At 38.9% G+C, this 18,484-nt stretch overlaps 1 protein-coding gene across 14 annotated transcripts in view; it reads left to right on the top strand.

The window, feature by feature from the left end:
- The window catches only part of tns1b (tensin 1b), a 209,655-nt gene that overhangs the window by 186,821 nt on the left and 4,350 nt on the right, over positions 1-18,484 (top strand). For 11 of the 14 annotated variants that reach the window (XM_026910951.3, XM_026910988.3, XM_026910994.3 and 8 more), the window contains 14 exons: positions 1,995-2,170; positions 2,323-2,461; positions 5,406-5,501; positions 6,862-7,027; positions 7,240-8,348; positions 9,176-9,262; positions 9,769-9,897; positions 11,199-11,291; positions 13,024-13,101; positions 15,120-15,191; positions 16,605-16,631; positions 17,211-17,379; positions 18,136-18,204; positions 18,388-18,417. In XM_026910951.3, the coding sequence (XP_026766752.2) occupies positions 1,995-2,170; positions 2,323-2,461; positions 5,406-5,501; positions 6,862-7,027; positions 7,240-8,348; positions 9,176-9,262; positions 9,769-9,897; positions 11,199-11,291; positions 13,024-13,101; positions 15,120-15,191; positions 16,605-16,631; positions 17,211-17,379; positions 18,136-18,204; positions 18,388-18,417 (2,440 nt within the window). The remainder of the gene's footprint in view (positions 1-1,994; positions 2,171-2,322; positions 2,462-5,405; positions 5,502-6,861; positions 7,028-7,239; positions 8,349-9,175; positions 9,263-9,768; positions 9,898-11,198; positions 11,292-13,023; positions 13,102-15,119; positions 15,192-16,604; positions 16,632-17,210; positions 17,380-18,135; positions 18,205-18,387; positions 18,418-18,484) is intronic. The other 3 variants (XM_026910984.3, XM_026911046.3, XM_026910978.3) reach the window with 3 other exon arrangements.

The following is an 18,484-nucleotide window of genomic DNA, read 5'->3' as shown; positions in this document are numbered from 1 at the left end:
CACAGGATTCTTTCAAGGCCTCTCCTCCATGTCTGCTTTAGCATTTAGGAAAAAAGAACAAAACATAATAAAGCCTTCTAAGTTGCAGAACCATTGTGCGGCTGTTATCAGCCATTGGGGAATAAATGTCTAGGGCACAGACTGTGTGTTCCTCACAAAGGCAGCATACAGTAGCCAGATGCCAGCTTCCGTTCCCAGTCTGGGACTTCTTCTGTCTCACATTTACTCCAATATAGACCCCACAATGGCCTAAAATAGGCTATGACACTCTCAGACCTTGCCTCAAATAACACATTCCTGTGACAAGGTCTTTTATGCTTCTAGAAGTGAATGAAAGAGGAAAAAAATCTCGCTTTCCCTCTCCAGCGGCTCCTGCATAGATCAATTGAAGATGAGCAGTACAAAGGACCTAGGGTTCTCCTCTGAATCAGCTTGAATCCATTAGGCATAGGCAGTTGCTGAGGAACCAGTGTGCAGTCTTTGACATGCACAGCTGTGCTTATTGCATTGCGTGTTCATAAAATGGCCTGATGTGAGATGAAGCTGGAGAATGTGACTCTGCACCTTTCCAGCTCCTGGGAGCTGGGCCTAGATCCAGATCCTTTCTGAACATGGCTTCCACTCCCATGTCAATAAATCTTGGGGTCTTTGTGTTATGACATTGTTCTAGCACTAAACTGTGATATCCTGCAGATGGACAATTCTGTACGTCATTCTGTTGGGATATTACACGACACCAACAGGTGGTCTCAGGTTCTTTGTTTTTCTAATCTACCCATATACCATTTATGTTCCCCATGTGCCCTTCTTAGTTTTAAATTATCTCTAATTCCTAAATTTTTCCTAGGACTGTCTTCAAACTTTGCAGGCCAGTGGGTTCCCAGAAGTTGAGCTGAGAACCAGTGATCTAAGAAAATTGAACTCACTGGTTCAGTCTCACAACTGAACTGCCATGGTTCTTTTTAGCTTGCAGGAGGCATTCATGGCACTAGAGGTTTGGCAGCTCTGTGAGCTCTTTTAACGTCCATTGTTGTTCATGCTATGACTTGGTTTTCCTGACACACTATGATACTCACCCACTCCATCACTGAGATGTGGTAAATATTTTGCTCGGACTGTTGCCTGGTTTCCAAAACTCTTGTTTTCACACAAGGGTGTGTTTGTGCACACCCCAGTCTGGGCAGGGTTGCAGTCAGATGAGACTAGGAATGTAAGTTGTTTTGAAGTCAGCTTTGTTGGACTACAGTCCAATTCCATGTAAATCTCAGAGTGAAGGACCTGATGTGTATTACAAGAACAGAACTTTAAATTGCCTAGATTACACACTACTGGTTACATGCTTCACTTTTTCAAATAGTTGCTGAGATAATCATTAGACATGAAAATGAAGTTTCATTTTGTGCAAAGAATACCTGGTGAGGAGGGAATTTTGTGTCCAGTTCCTGTATCCCATGACCTTGATGTTTCAGTACACAAAGGACGGTGGAGTTTTCAAAGTGTTCATATATATATATATATATATATATATATATATATATATATATATATATATATATATATAGTAGAACGAATCAAACTATTCTTTTACCTTCTACCTCAGATAGAATACAACTCCTACACAAATCCTATGCCTTTTTGCAGAGGTGGTTTTTGGTCTGGAATGTGACTTTATGATGGACTGCTTTGAGTATTACGCGCTATCACGTTATTACCCAGATACAACAAATAAAAATCCAATGTGTTACTGTTACTTATAATTCAATATGTACATTGCTCATGGTGAACATTTTCCAAATAGGATTCAGTTTCACATGGATTAAGCCCTTGAGTTATTGACAGAAAATATAAAACCTTTAAAGATCATTGCCAGTTTCATATATACACATTTGTGAAACTGGATTATTACTAATAGACAGTGAAGGTTCTTGCATTACTATTGACTAAAATAAATTGTACTGATTAAGTGTCTGTGTTATTATTACACGGTTTGCCAGGGGTACAATCTCATGAGGCATCAACTGATGAAGGCTCAGGACCAGGACGACACCGGACTACCAGTGAAGGACAGTCCCGTGATGACAGCCCTACACGAGTCCGCTCCCCTATTCGCTGCATTTCACCAGAACTGGCTAATACCATTGCTCTAAACCCAGGGGGGCGGCCAAAGGAGGTAGACTCAGTGGTCTACTAAAGTAGTGATGTCCTTTTGATTTTTAAGATAACTTTTGGATGTTCAAATTTATACCTCATTTATCATTCATAATATGATGTGTATGGGCATGTTTGTTTGTGTATATGTTCACCTGTCATATGCTCTTCTAGGGACAAATGCACAGTTACAGGGAGGCATTCGAAGAGATGGATGGGGGTCCAGTGAGCCCTCCAGCATCTGTGGGCGGTGAGGTCCCTCCCCAAACCCCTGCATTCCCTGTCTTGCCACAAACCCCTTACTTCAACCTGTGTAAGTTTCGCGACTGAAGGAGGAGGGTGTCGTAGAGATCAAGCGATGTCATTTCTTAGCTAGTTCACTTTGCTAGAAGATATATCATAGTGAGCTTAATCACTGAGAACATACTGCATTATGACCAAGTTTCATAGAGAGCCAGGTTAGATAGTGTCCAAATGTATGTCAAAATATATCAAAGTTCTTTTGAGGGCTTTTATGTTGTTCTGACATTATGCATATTAGGCTCAAATAACTTTGAAGGTGATATCTAAAGAGTGTTTTATGTGTGATAGGTTATGTAGTAAGTAGATCTTCCTTATATAAAGCAATGTTGCGTGAATGACATAGTGGGCCTCTACTTCTTTCAGTGGGCCGCTTCTTCATTCTCTACAAGATACATTAAGGGTTGATCAATATTGACACACTTTCTACAAGAGAACCCCAGGCCACACTATGCCAAACAGCTCATTGCAGTTCTGTCTCAGGGGTATTATGTAAACATTATTAACAGATGAGCCAAGGCTGCAGATGTGAGAATTTGTGCTCAATTTCTATGATCTCCTTTGTGTAGTCAATTACTGGCAAAGGGTAGATATTTTGTTGGCTCATGGGCACCTAAAGGCTAAGAAAAAAAACTCCTACTTCTCTACTGTTTCCCAATAATCCCACATGTTTCATAAACTGCTGTCATCAGCTATTTTCAGATGCATGTGTGAGCCCTGAAGGTCATCGGGCTCTCATATTTATAGGCTGATCCCATTATGAGTAACCAGAATAGCTCACTTTTAATCACCTATTACTTCATCCTACCCTTGCATCCCCTCCACCTCACCTTCCTCATAAAAGGCCCTTTGCAAGGTCTCCTTGAACAGACCCTAGCATCTTCCATGCACTCTCAACCTGCTCTGTTTTATTTGGCCCAGTGCTACATTTCTTCTTCCCTGACATGCTGTCTGAAATCGATTCAGTCCCCACTGCTTTGGTTGAAATGTTACCCACAAAGCTGCATTACACTCATCAGAAACCAGGACGTTCTCTAGAGTACTGCTGTCATAGCTCGCCAAAATGAGGCTTGACAGCACACACTGCTATATTGGTATGTGTATATGAAAAATGGGATTATTCAGCCATATGATGGATTAGCCAGAGATGTGTACATTTGCTTTTCAACATTTCATGTAGATTAATGTCAAAAGCATTCTCAGCAGAAAACACATACTCTATGGGGCTTTTAAAGCAGGCATGTTTGCATTTGTGTGGAGCAGGAGACAGCACTGGTTGTCTTTTCTGGTCAGTGGTAAAGAAGCTCACATGCTTTGAAAGTCATTTGAAAGCAGCAGCATCACTGCGGCCCCCTTCTCCTGCAGTAAACCAGAGGACCTTTGAGTCTTCCACTACCCCACTACTTCCCTCCCTTCCCCTTTCCCTCTCATGTTGAGTGATATGGGCTGCCAAACAAAGAATTGTATGATATTCTTTGGTAAGTTGTGGTTGTGCACGAACTGTCCCGGACCCCAGTGTGTCCCAGTGTTAAATTTGCCTAGAACTCATGGTCAATGTCGAAACTTAACAGCACACTGCTCCAACAGGCATGCATGTGGAGACCGGCCCTGATCCTCTACCACACATGCAATCTGGTCCATAGTGTTGTACTGTCTGCATGAGTGTTTTGTTTTTAATTAGTATTAATTATTTTGTCTTCACGGTCTTGTTTTGCTGGTCTACACTATTCACTACTAGTGATTATGAGTCACACCTTTTTTGTTTGGATAGTCCAATGTAGACACTCTTTATTGACAAGCCATCTCTAGGCTAACATTGAAGCAGGCTATCAGCTGACTCTGACTAACATATCAAATAATGTTTACCTTTAAACATGTCATAAAATGTATCATTAGAGTCCAATGATGGGACTAGGATGAGTCATTAGTAATAATGATTGATAATAATTTTCATCAGGAGCTAAAAACTAGACAAATAAACCAAAAGCAAAAGGTAACAGTAGAGACTGTGGTTTTTCAGATAAATATTTATAAAAGTATAGCTACATAAAACTCCTTGCCTACAAAGGTTCAGAAAAGCAACTAACATGACTAAATGTCTTAATTGATTGGACTGATTTGTCCATAGCTATAAATAAGACATCAATTTAAACTAGTTTTGTTTCACACTGTCACATCAAATTACCACCATTTTGACTATTGCTGTGGACTCTGAACAGATGAGACATCTTTTTCATTCTACAACCATTATTATCACACAGTAATTGGTTCTGCTACACTAATTTTTTAGTGCTTGGTAAGATACACAGATATAGGCTTCTGAATTTAGATTGCCTAACTGTACAGTGTATATAGATTATCTACTAAACATCAGCATCCATAAACTGTTGATGCATTGTTTAGAATTAGTTGATAAGCTGATACTGATGGTTTATTGACTGTAGAGTGTCTACAGTGGATTACGCAAATAAAGTGATACGATCACTTGTTCTGTGTACAAATGTGAGAAGCTACATCTTAGATTCAGTTAATTGACATTTGAATGTTGTTTGGTTGCCTGCATGATGTGCTCATACTGTCAGAACAAACTGACAGAGAGTGTTTCATCTACAGCATTCACATTTTGAATGAAATGCTTGCATGGCCTAGCCAGTTAGCATGAGGCACTTGCACCATCCCCAGATATTTCAGTTTAAATACTGTACCTTCTCATCTGAAATTATGTCATCTTTACAGCTCTGGATCTGTATATGTTAGATTTTTAGAGGATATAATTTATTGCTCCAGTGTTTATATAGCAATGAAATATTGATTGAATTAGGAATCAGACAGAACACAGCCAATGAGCTACTTATATACCTCTGCTCATGCCGTGTTCGTACATACAGATCTGTGCTGTTGATGACCTGCCCAGTCCTGAGCTGTATGCTAACTTCTGTGCCTTCTTTCTCTCTCAGGCCGTTCTCCTCCAGGTTTGGCTAAAACACCACTGTCCTTCCTGGGTCTGAAGCCACACAACCCAGCTGAGATCCTTCTCAACCAGACAGGCTCAGGTGAGCAAATACACATGAAATAGCAAGTCAATTCGAGTACCACCAGCCCCTAAGGTCATCATAGGTTACTAATAAAAAGAAATCTCCTCTGCAGTATATTAAAGTGAACTCCCATTTCTTTTTTACAAGCGTATTGACCTTCTCAAACATGGAGCTCATAAGTGCTTCTAAATGGACAAGTGTTTACATTACATATGTGGCTGTGTTGGCTTAATTGTAGCCTGTGTGTGCATGTATGTGTGAGAGAAGAAGGGAAAGCTTTATTGCTATGAAAATGTATAAAAACAGTGTTCAAAGGCATGGTGCTTTTTTGACCTCAGTATCAAAACAGCCAAGATCAACCATGTAAGATTGTGAGGAGACCTGGAAAAGTAAAAAAATTAATAAAATATCTTTTAGAGTGTGGAGTTCCTTTTGATTTCAGTTTGAGAGGCCAGTGAGGGTAGGTATATGGGGCTTAAACAGACTGAATGATAACAGCAATGTGTCCGGAGAGCTGTTTAACTTGGCTGCCTTGCTTAAGAAACTCTGCCTTCTTATAAGTGAGTCCAAATGTCTCATGCAATGCTAGTTTTAGCTCCATTCCCATGCAAGTTAGGGGTAATACTTCCTTAAGAGTGACACCTTTGAACCTTTCTTTCTTTATTTGGTTCTTTTTCTGTCTGTAGTAATTGTTGGCATAATATCTTTACTATGAATCTCTAGTTGAATATAATTCACTTTTGTTAAATCTCTCTTTTTCTCTTTAATCCTCTCAACGTCTTTCTAAATCTTTTAAACTTTATCTACTATCTTCCTTCATCCAAACCTTATCTCTGTATTTTTGTCTAATTTTCACCCTGGCTCTCATCTACGTTACATGGTGCAGAAAGTGAGGAAGAGGAAGGTAAGCTTAGTACTAATAAAGAGTCTCCTATTTATTCCCATGATCATATTCTTTGATTTCACCAACAGTTTTGCTTTTTATTCAGTTCCAGATCATGCCCATTTCTCATCAACTTGAAAATGTGTGTCATAGTTTCCATGTGTTCAGATTCCACATAGAGTGTATATTTATTTAGTTTAATATCTTCAGTGAAGTTGCTGGAATTAATAAGAATACCCGATGCTCTAAGATGCCATGTTTCAGGCTGTTTCTTTTTGGAAATAACAGCATGTATCTTTAATAGAGATGTGTGTCTCACTTTAGCAGTTGGAAGTCAAAACATGCAAAAAGCTCATATATTCTTAATTGATTGTTCGGAGTTTCCTGTTGGTGTCCAAATCATTCGTCACTCATGTTGAATCAGCAGTAAGATGTTAAAGGCTGTAACGCTCTCAGTTGCCCAGTTGTTGAAAATATCTGATGTTGTGCTTTCAGAGCCCCGGAGCTATGTGGCATCTGTTGCTCGTTCAGCTGCAGTGGCTGGGGGACAGCCATCCAGTCCTGTGTCTCCTACTTTTGAGAGTGGCAGTTTGGCCAGAGGAGCTTCTCATCCCTTTAACCCCCCACTGTCCTGCAGCAGCCCTGTGCAAAGACCAGAGGGGTGAGAAGACTTCAGTGTTGGACTTTCTAGTTTTCCTATCTAGAGTAACATACTTTTCAAGTTTTGAACTAATCCAAAGCCACTTGACAGTGGTTTTGTCTTGATGATGTTCCTATCTGTAGAAAATCAAGCATCAAAATAGATTATGCAATGGACGCAAACGTCTAGCAATGACTATGATCTTACATTTCTAATTTTTATTCTCGTTTCAGAGAGCATGCCACAGCTGATATCAGAGTGGGCCTAAGCACGCCATCTGATGGAGTGGGAGACTCTGGTTTCCGCTCTTTGCCCTCCCAGAGCACTTCACAAACTCCAACTTCCTATCCTTCATACCAAACACCTGGCAGCCTTTCAGGCAGCTTTATCACTCCTGATCTTAATTCCTCCCCACCAGAGCATGTTCAAATGAGCACCATTGGTAGCCATCCCATGCCTAGCAGCCCTGGCACACATCACCATACCATATCCACTGACACATCATCCATTCCTGCCCACCAGCAAAGACTTGCCAATCATGATGGTCCCATTCTCAGCCATCAGCCTTCCCCATCTAATGGCTATCAGCCTGCAGCAGCTGGCAGCCCAGTGCTTCCAAGGCATGGCATGGTTTCACAGGCGACACAAAGTAGCCCACTGCTGAGTAGACAGATGCCCATTAGCCAGGGCACACAGAGCAGCCCCACCCTGAGCAGGCAAGGTTTCCCAAGTGGGTACCAGCCATCTCTTGCCCAGCCTATGATTCAGCCCAACCAAAGCAGTCCAGTGCTGACCAGACAGATGCCTGTAAGCCAGGGCACACAGAGTAGCCCCACTCTGAACAGACAAGGTCTTCAAAGCCCCTCAATTGGGTATCAGCCATCCCTCACCCAGTCTGTCATCCAGCCCAGCCAGATCAGTCCAGTGTTAAGCAGGCAGACATCACTCACCCACCCTGGCCAGAGCAGCCCCATCCTGGGACGCCACCCCTCTGTCACTCAGGTGTCCCATGGAAGCCCCAGCCTGGACAGGCACCCGATGCACAGTGGCTACACCACGCCAGATGAGAGACATGGTGCCCTGTCACGCCAGAGCAGCTCATCGGGCTACCATCCACCCTCTACCCCATCCTTCCCTGTCTCACCTGCTTCCTACACTGATAGCTTCAGGCAACCACAGCTGCCCGAGAAAAGGCGCATGTCGAGTGGCGAGCGCCCAAATGGTGTACTCTCCTACAGCACCCTCAATGGAAAGGTGTCATCACCCATGTCCAGTGGAGGGAGCACTCCAAGTGTGCACTTCTTCCATACACTTCCAGATTTCTCTAAACTCAGCATGTGTGGTAAGGGTGTTTAAAAATGTCACTAACTCTAGTAAAGAGATTGTTATTTATTGATTGTCACTGTTTACTCAAAGACACTTCAACAACTGAACACAAAAGAGAAGAGATGCATGTGTTTGTCTGTACCCCAGGGCATAATTTAGTTCTGTCATTTGTGTATCTAGCTAAGTTGGCTGTTTCTATGTGTAACAATAAAATAAAATGTGTTTCATACAATATATTTATCATTAAGACATAATATAATCTCTAGCTGTCTGATAGTTCAAGGTCAAATTTTGAAGTTTATTAAAACGTCATTGCATGGCACACAAGTGCATGAATTAAGATGTTTGGTACATTCAAGTGAATGAGCAAGGCTAATAAATATCAGTTTAAATAATATCAGACAACACGATACAATACAACTCAAATAAGTAAACATTATTAAAAGCCTTTGAAAAAGGACAACTGATGTCTTTTGGTACTCACTGGTTGGTTTTTGGAGGTTGTACAACTTGCCTATTGTTCTGCAAGGAGTAGTAGCAGTTCAATTGAAGAGGTACAAATGCATGGAAGGTTGTCTTGAGTCCTGTATAGAATGTATTAACTGTATTAAAATTAATTAGTGAGATTGTAATTAATGCAAATTCATTACTGTAACTAGCTAATAACATAATTTTAGACACAGAATGTGATTAAACTGCCATATCCTGAGCAAGTTTTTGTGTTTGCTTGTATGCTTATTTCCAACTTTTCTTTCCTGCAAATAGGAATACGTAATATGTTTAATGTTTAATATTTTTTGACAAATCTGTCTAGTCTGATGTTTTGCATCTCATATTTTGCAGATGGAAGCCCTGAGACCAGGCTGAATGTAAAGTTTGTCCAAGACACTTCCAAGTTTTGGTATAAACCAGACATTTCCAGAGAGCAAGGTAAGGTCTTGGCATGTGTGTTTTTGTGTGCTGGTAGAAGCGTCTGTTTGATCTATGTTTAGATAAAGACATGAGGCATATAACCCATTTAAACAATTCTGCTGTCTTCAGTGGCCATGTTCTATAAGGTCATTATGAGGCCAGTTCCTGAGGGCCATTGCATCTGCTTTTTTCCCGCTAGGCGAACTTTTATTGGATTAGAGGTGGAGATGACACTAGACACAAGAACATACACTGAGCCATGTGTACTTGCTTGTTAAGCTTTGCGAACATTGCATTTCATAACTTAGAAAATGTGATATCTATAGATCATTTCTGTGACTTTTAGACATATATGTATATGCAGTATACATATCTCCAAATCTAGATCCAAATCTAATAGACTAAGTAGATTAAGGAGGAATGGAGTTCTGGTTGTTCCTGGTTTAAACAGTCTTCATGGAACAGTTTATTGTGAAGAATGGAATTAAAACAGTCTCATCTCTTGTTCTTGATCTTTTTTCCAGCTATTAATATCCTGAAGGAGAGGGAGCCAGGTGCCTTCATCATCCGAGACAGCCACTCCTTCAGGGGTGCCTATGGTCTGGCCATGAAAGTGGCCTGCCCACCTCCTACAGTACAGCCACCTAAAAAAGGTATTTGACAGAGCAACAACCATAGCAAGCTGTGGAAATTATCTGACACTCTGACACTCTTAGGCCATACAATTTACTTACCTTCTATCAACACATTCTTAATAAAATTGACATTGTGACAGTGCTCCTGAGGGGAGCTTCCAGTTAATCCATGTGTCAGAATGTATTTTTGATAGACTTCAAAGCACTATTGTAAGTCGCTCTGGATAAGGGCGTCTGCCAAATGCCATAAATGTAAATGTAAATGTGTCGGAAACAATTGTAGAAAGACATTCTGATTGTTCTTCTACCCATAATTTAGCTCTCATCTGATCAACAGCTCCTCTCTACACATACTTAAATATAATGCAGTTTTGGATTAGGATTGAAACTGAAGATAGCTTTTAACTCAGCTTCTCTTTCAGAACAGCTGCTCTGAGGTTCATGCATGCCTGATGTTCAGTGAGAATTAGAAGACACCCTGAAGGCTATTGTTGTAGGCTTGAGCCAAGATAGTGCTTCTCTCACTAGGCATGTTTCTACAGATGTTACACGACCATTTGAGGAGCTAAAGATTTACAGAACTATTCTGGATGAGAAATGCACAAATATATCAAAACTATTATTTAAAAACAGGAAAATCATTATTTTACCTAATTTTATGCCATATTCTTAGTTGGTTCAGTGTTGCGCAATATCTTGCATAATATTGCACAAATATTTCGGAAATATGATAGAGATGACCATGACCACAAATATCTCTGTGTAGAAATATGATAGAGATGACCATAGCAACTTTTTAACATCGTTCTTACTTTATTTGTTATTATTTATCTTTAATTTGAAATCTACTGCAGTATCCATGAGAAGTTCTTGAATCTTAAGACACAGTAAGTGCTGTAATACAACAAATGTCAAGAAGCTTGAGAAGGTTAACATTAAAACATTTTCGACTTTAAAAACATCATCACAAAAACTATTTGCTTTGCTGGTCGTGCTGCACTACAAACTTTAGTGAGTGCTTGTTAGCTAAACTCGTTGTTTAAATGTCAAGTTACCCAGGAATAAAAACTTCCCTGGTTGCAGGAGTTTTTGAGAAGTTCTGGAGTTCTTGAGAAATTTTGTAGGCTTTTGTATTTGAAACATGGCCAAATTCCTTGAGTTGAAAGTTCTCGCTTTCCTGACGGGGTTCTTATGGTGGAAATGCTTTTCTTATCAGAACTATCTGTTGATATTTCACTAACCAGTAGTAGTCAGTTAATTACTAAACAAACTGTAGTATTTAAATCAATTTGTTTACAGTAATTACATGGGTGTTCCAGGTGACATCACCAACGAGCTAGTTCGCCACTTCCTGATTGAGACGAGTCCAAAGGGCGTGAAGCTGAAGGGATGCCCCAATGAACCCTACTTTGGTCAGTATATTTTCATTCATATAGCATATACTAATATGCCAAGCATGTTGATTTAATGTCCAGACCTGTAGTGATTTTTTGTGTTATTTTGTTGTTGTGATTTGTAAAATTTTACATTTAAAACTAACATCCAGTTTCATGAGGTTCAATACATAAAGACTTCTAACTATAGTGCCATAATCAGTTTAAATCAAAATCATTATAAATCATAAATCAGTGTGGTTCAAAGGGTTGTCTCTAATTTAATCTGGTTGCTACATTGTGACGTGACCTTGGCACAGTGAAGACTAAGTGCTTTTTGCACTACGTAGTGCCTCTCTTGCACTACAATAACAATAACATGGGCTGGGCTGCTTATGTAAGCTCTGAAATATCCTGTTAGGTGAGGCATTACATAACATACAACACAAAACAGACATTACATAAGTGTATTTTTATTATGAGTAAGAGAGAAAAAGTGGGACTTGTGAGGTTAAGAGCAGGTGTGGGTGAAGGCTGGCAGTGCCATTAGATATATAGCTGTCTGCACTTTTCTCCTCCTCCCTTGGTTTTGATCTGGCTTGAGGCTCTGCCAAGTCTCACACATGCTGAGGCAGGCCCTGTCCCAAATACACATTTAGACAGGAGGCTCAGATAAGGTAGCCTCTTCCATGGGAATGTTGTTATTGATCTTTTTTTTTAACTTCCAGGCAAGTTATAAAATGATAATAACATTTATGTGGAAAATGAATGAGTTTTTATCTACCACTCAGGCACTTTATCTGTACCACACAGGAAATTCCCATCATGGTGAATCAACACCTATAGTTTTTATACAAGCCCAGCTGGACTATGAGTTAATTCAACAATGGGGACTTTTTATGTGTATACTAACACTGCAGTTTGTTCTCAGTTTACAGAAAATAGAAAATAGAAATAAAGAAAATAGAAATAAAATGTGTTTTGTCTCTAGTTATCCTTGGAGTTGCCTTTCCCAAAGAATTATTTTAAATCTTTAGGCAGAATGTGCTGTATGTGACATTTATCAATATTTTTATTACGTTCTGTGTAAATGTTTCCATATTAAAAAATTCATGTCAGATTTACAAAAGATTCTGTAAATCGTCATACTTATGTGTGCATGTTGGTGAATCCCTGTGATAAATGGCATGTTTTAAATCTCCCTATAATACACAGTAACTCTTCCTACTTTTATAGAGTGCCACTTCATTAATGTGAAACAACCGGGTTTCATGAAACTTATAAAAGTTGTAAATAAATAAGTGATTTTAAACCTGACAGCATAAAAACATCTGCAAATAAAATTGCATAACTAATCATGCAATTATATATAACTAATTATATGATTTCAAGCCTATCAACTGAGGTTCACATTAGTGAGTTAGTCTTTTTATGTACTTTTACACAGTCTCAGGAGCTCTTGTTTTTTTCTGAACTGACTAGATTTTCTTTAACGCCACATTTCTTGTGTAAATGCTCCTGCAAATGGTTTACAAATAAATCAGTTGGTCCCTAGCTTGATAAATGAGGCCCAATGTTAGTGAAAGGTTTGACACCGAGGTCTTTCTACCCAAGTGCCAATGCTAGCATTCCAGCTTGTTAGTGGGAAAACCACTCAGGCTGGATTGACTGTTTACATGATGTGTTACATGGCAGAGGTTCAAAATATAACAGAGTTATGGAGTTTGTCATGTAAAGCATGTCCATCTCTGATTTCTGTGTCTGTATTCAGGCTGCCTATCTGCATTAGTGTACCAGCACTCCATTACTCCACTGGCTCTGCCCTGCAAACTGGTCATACCCACAAAAGGTAAGAGTTTGAGTTATGTGCTCACGTCTGTATGTGTTTGTGTGCTTAAAATGGTCTCAGACTTGCTGATCGCCTCTGTCAGAATGATGTATTCCCTCTGTGCTGGTGTAAACACCTCCTGTGGTGAATTTAGAGCCATTGCAGCTGGTTCTCTCCCTCTGCCAACATCTCCATGCCATGCAGGTGTGAGAGGAACGCAGGGCTAGAGGCTACACGCTACCCCTAGCCTCTCAAAGAGTGTGTGAGAACTCAACAGAGTGTGAATTCCCTGCAGGAAAGTGAGAAATCATAGCTCATATCGGACAACAAGTAATTAATTTCCTTCATTTTCTAGCTGAGTATCCACAGTGGTGTACTACTTTCAGATTTATTTGAAATATAAATACTATATTGCAATTTGTATTGGATTGATATAGAAAAAAACCAAATAAGTTTAGCAAACTGATTTAGCTATTTATTATTGTATTCCCATAAAAACATTTACAAAATACTGCCTTTGTAAACAGTGGTTATTCCTTATTGTGAAGTTTTGCATATTCTCCCCATGTCCACGCTGGTTTCCTCTGGGTGCTCTGGGTTTCCTCCCACCTCCCAGAAACATGCCAGCAGTTGGATTAGTTACTCAGAATTGCTACATGGTGTGAATAAGTGTGCAGGACATCCCATCCAGAGTATATTCCCACCTTGCACCCAGTTTTCCTTGGATAGGCTTTGGATCCACATGACCCTTAGAAGGATAAAGTGGTTACTGAAAATGTGTGAATTGTGAAACTGACATTCATGATTTTGGTGGATTTTAGAGACCCACGAACCAGAGGAGCTCTACAGCTATAAATTCTCAAGGGCCTATTGAGGGCTTTACCTTTTGTTTTTGAACAGTTAATGAATAATGCAAAAATCTTATTAGTGAGGAAGAGGGGATACATTATATGGCCAAAAGTTTGTGGACCTCGACCATCACGTCCTTATGTGGGCCTTCCCCAAACTGTTGCTGCAAAGTTTAAACCACACAACTGTATAGGATGTCTTTGTATGCTGTACAGTTTCCCTTCACTGGAACTAAGGGCCCCAAACCTGTTCCAGCATGACAATGACAGGCCTCCTTGCCTGACATCAGTGCCCCCACAGCCACACCCAGAAAACTAGTGGAAAGCCTTCCCAGAAGAGTGGAGGTTGTTATAACAGCAAAGGGGCGAAGTGTGATTAAATCCGGGATGGGATGTTCAACAAGCACGTACAGGTGTGATGGTCAGGTGTTCACAAACTTTTGGCCATATAATGTACAGCAATGAGTTCATTGACTTTTTTTAATCCAACATGAGGGAAACATTGTGTCTTTCCTGTATGTTCAATAAGTATTTAAAAGACTTCACTTCAGTAATGCCAGAGCCATAATTATTATTCATATACTTCTGGGTAGCTAGTAAGCTGGATATATATAACACATAGGAAAAGAAAAATGTTTATACAGCAGGTTATATGTGTAGAACTTCTATGCAGTATTACTTTTAAATAATACTTTAATACTAAATTATGGAGAAAGTATAATTGATTGACCCCCCTCATGATAGCTAGCTTGATAACATTATACTCTTACCAACTAAAATGACACTAGAGATCTTATGTCCCCTGTATAAATGTATTTCTGTATTCTCAAAAATATTTGGGTTATACTGGGTTATTTGTATTATGTATCACCATACATTTTGATGTATTTTTGCCCATCTCTGTAAACTTTATATACAGTGCCTATTAAAAAGCCATAACCCTGATTTGGTGATACTTGTCAGCCCCATCACCTGGGTTTTGCCCAAAACAAAAAAGGTCAGAACAAGGGTAATGAAACAAAGTAGGCCTCTTGCATACACTGTTCAGATGCTCCGTGGAGAGACACAGAGTCAGTTTTTCTGATTAGTAGAGAAAATACACATCTATGTTTCTGTGTCGTGTTTTGTAGATCTTGCATGAAAGGCACAGAGATTACAATGAATTCTTTTTTTTTATGGTGTGTTTTGTAGACCCCAATGAGGAGATAACAGAAGTTGCCACTCCAGTAAACCCAGCTACAGAATTGCTCAAACAGGGTGCAGGTAAACAGCGATTTTATTTGCCACTACATTTGCCAACTAAAAAAGGGTTCACTATTTTTTTCTACATTTGCTTCTGTTCATTTTCTCATCAAGATCCTAAAACTGGACAGACTATTTTACGCTCACTGTCCCTTATTAATCAAAGTTGCATAGAAACAAGCACAGATTTAAGCACACAGGATGACAAATGAACCAGTCTGTGTCTGATTCATGAAACTGCTCTACAATATCAAAACAGTTTACTCAAAGTTTATAATTTGAGTGTAATTAATGAATTGGCTTCAGCTGCGTGAACACAATCTTCTGTCAATTAATCCCTTATTTACATTTATGTCATATGCATATAACACACCTCATATTACTCTCAGATACTGTACATCTAATTTACATGAAACACACCCTAATCCATGCTGGTGTTGTGATAGTGTGCCAATAAAAGAAACACATTCATCAGGCTACTCAAAATCTGCAGAAAGTAATAAATGGAAATGGAGAAAAATACATTTCAGTAATGCTCAGTTAGAGGTGTGTTTGATCAATCTCACTGCAAGTAAAGTCAGTTATGGAATTACGCTCTGATTTTTTATTTTTTTATTTTTTTTATAAAGCTGCCAAAATCAGGTACAAAACTAAAACCAGATTACAGCTTCACCTTCAGGTAGTTTTAGAACTCAAATAGGTCAGATTTTTATTCAAATGCACCTATTGCTGAACTGAAAGACTAAGGAGCTAATAAAGATCCATGTCTGTGCCTCTAATACACATTTGCAAATTACACATTGACCCCATTAGCTATATTTCAGTTCATGGTTCCCACATGCTTACTTATCATGATTATCAATGATTAGCAACATTATTTGGTATTTTTATTGTTACTTTATTTACTATACTGGCTATACTTATTGATGGTAATGACAAAGTATTTTTCAGGTTATTAAAATGGTACAGACAAATATACACACTCTGACATGCCAAACATGAAATTCATGACTAGAGAAACTGACAGTGGAATTTGTACCTGCTTATTTTATGGTCAAATTTAACTGTACAGAACTTTGATGAATAAGGCTCATTATGATGACAAAATAACATTGACTTCTTGCTCTAGTCATGTAACAACCTCAGTGGTGAGGATGAAATAGTGTTCAAAGGACTTGTGGACAATAATCAGTCCTGTACTGTGTAAAAAAAATGATGAACTACCATGAAGATTTTCATTCTATAAATAAACTTATTCCATATCCATGAAAGAAGACCATAATGTTACAATGTTTGTGAAAAAAAGTACACTCTCAATTTAATTAAAATCGCCCACACTTTAAGGGAGCTGTAGGGATATTTTAGTTCTGTTCTTATATCACTTATGAACCGGTTGTTCTCATTCATTCTGTTGTCACTCCTGTGTGACCATAGGGCAGAAGAGTCCTGTTGATTCCCATGGTAAACCCAATCATGCTTTCTTTTTTTTTCTATTCTTTTCTGACTGATGCATCCCAGAAAGATAGTCTCACTTGTGTCTTGAGACTGTGCATGAGAGAGTGTGTCACAACACCAGTGTCTGTATCAGTATCGTTACTATATTTTTTCTCTAAAACTCTACACATCTGTTGTTTATCCTACTCTAGTTTTCTCTTATGGTAGTTTTTCAGAAAGCCTTTGTCTGCAGACGGATGCTAGACAGCATGCTTTGAGATGACTGATGAATTGCACGGCATGAATATTAAATATATCATGTATATAATGTAATATATGAATACAAAAATGTTCTCAAGTACACTAACAATCTGTTCCTGTTTTGAATTAAAAGCTAAACAGAGTTAACAGTCTAGTTCAAAATGTTTCACAGTCTATCAGAGTATGAAATATTTATGACAATATTGATATCACAGTTGTTATAGTTTTGCTTGTACTCCACTATCTGTACAGCTTCACTTAGGAACTCTTTAAAAAAAATGCTTATACAAGGAGTTATGTACATCTGCAATGTGTAACTGTTTTATCTTTTGCTTTATTTCCCAGCATGCAACGTTCTGTACATAAACTCAGTGGATATGGAGTCTTTGACTGGCCCACAGGCCATTGCCAAGGCAATCTCAGAGACCATGGCATCCAACCCTGCACCCACTGCCACTGTGGTCCACTTTAAGGTGTCATCACAAGGCATCACCTTAACAGACAACCAGAGAAAGTGAGCTCATATGTAATCAAATTTAATACCTTGTTCAAATGACAGGAAAACTCCAGCATGAAATGCATTAAATATGTTTATCTTGAAATATTCGTGATGTGTTCAACAATTCTGGCGCTGATATGGCAAGAGGGCAAGAAGTTTTTGTCTCATTTGGCATTTTCTAGGGATGTTCAGTGTCATATTAATGAGAAATCTCTTGTAGAAGTAGTGAATAGCAAATGTTCAACTATATGTCGCATTTGCACAGAGTTATGAAAGGCACTCAGTTTAGCTAGTTATCAGTCTATGAGATGACAAGCACTGTTTGAGCAGAGTAACCAGATGTAGAGGTGAGAGAGCTGGGCAGACTTAAGGACTAAAGTGCCGCTGCATCTGTTCTCTTTAAGTAAAGATGAAGCAAGGGCTGAATCCCACTGGCACTACTATCAGTGAATAGTCAAATGGCCTTATGGGTAATGTAGGAAACCATTAAAAAGTGAAAACAGACCAACATGCATATGATAGAAGTTTAAAATAAAAAGTAAGCTCAGAATTTAATTACAAAATAAATCTTAGATACCATTGAAGATCATATTGAGGATAAATATGCAGGCTGTTCTGGGTAGATTTTTCCTTTAATATAATAAATTGATTCACTTTACTCTTGTGAAATATATACTGTAGAAAAATGTGGAGCTGTCTATATTTTGTGATTTTGTTTTACAAACACAAATTTGATGTTATGTTGTCTAACCATAGCATGTTTACCAACAGACTTTTCTTCCGACGTCACTACCCCATCAACACAGTCACGTTCTGTGACCTTGATCCCCAAGAAAGGAAGTATGTGCCCTTCATAACCTTTAACTGCACACACCACTAAAGACACTAGCCATCTTCATAGCTTCTTCTGCTGCTCCACTGTAGCCCTGTAATCTTTGTTATATTACAGCTGTTTGCACAGTTGTTATGGTGCGTTTAAAAAAAGATTGTGGCATGATCTCATCTGCTTTAATATCTCTCTAGGTGGAATAAACCAGAAGGTGGCACTGCAAAGTAAGTCCCTGCGGATATTCATTATGATTATTTATTTGAGAATGTTTATCTGGACAGTGCACCACCA

Source organism: Pangasianodon hypophthalmus, chromosome 5, assembly GCF_027358585.1.
Source record: "Pangasianodon hypophthalmus isolate fPanHyp1 chromosome 5, fPanHyp1.pri, whole genome shotgun sequence".
Lineage (NCBI taxonomy): Eukaryota > Metazoa > Chordata > Actinopteri > Siluriformes > Pangasiidae > Pangasianodon > Pangasianodon hypophthalmus.
Note: the sequence above shows the minus strand (reverse complement) of the source record. Positions and strands in the feature narration are given on the sequence as shown.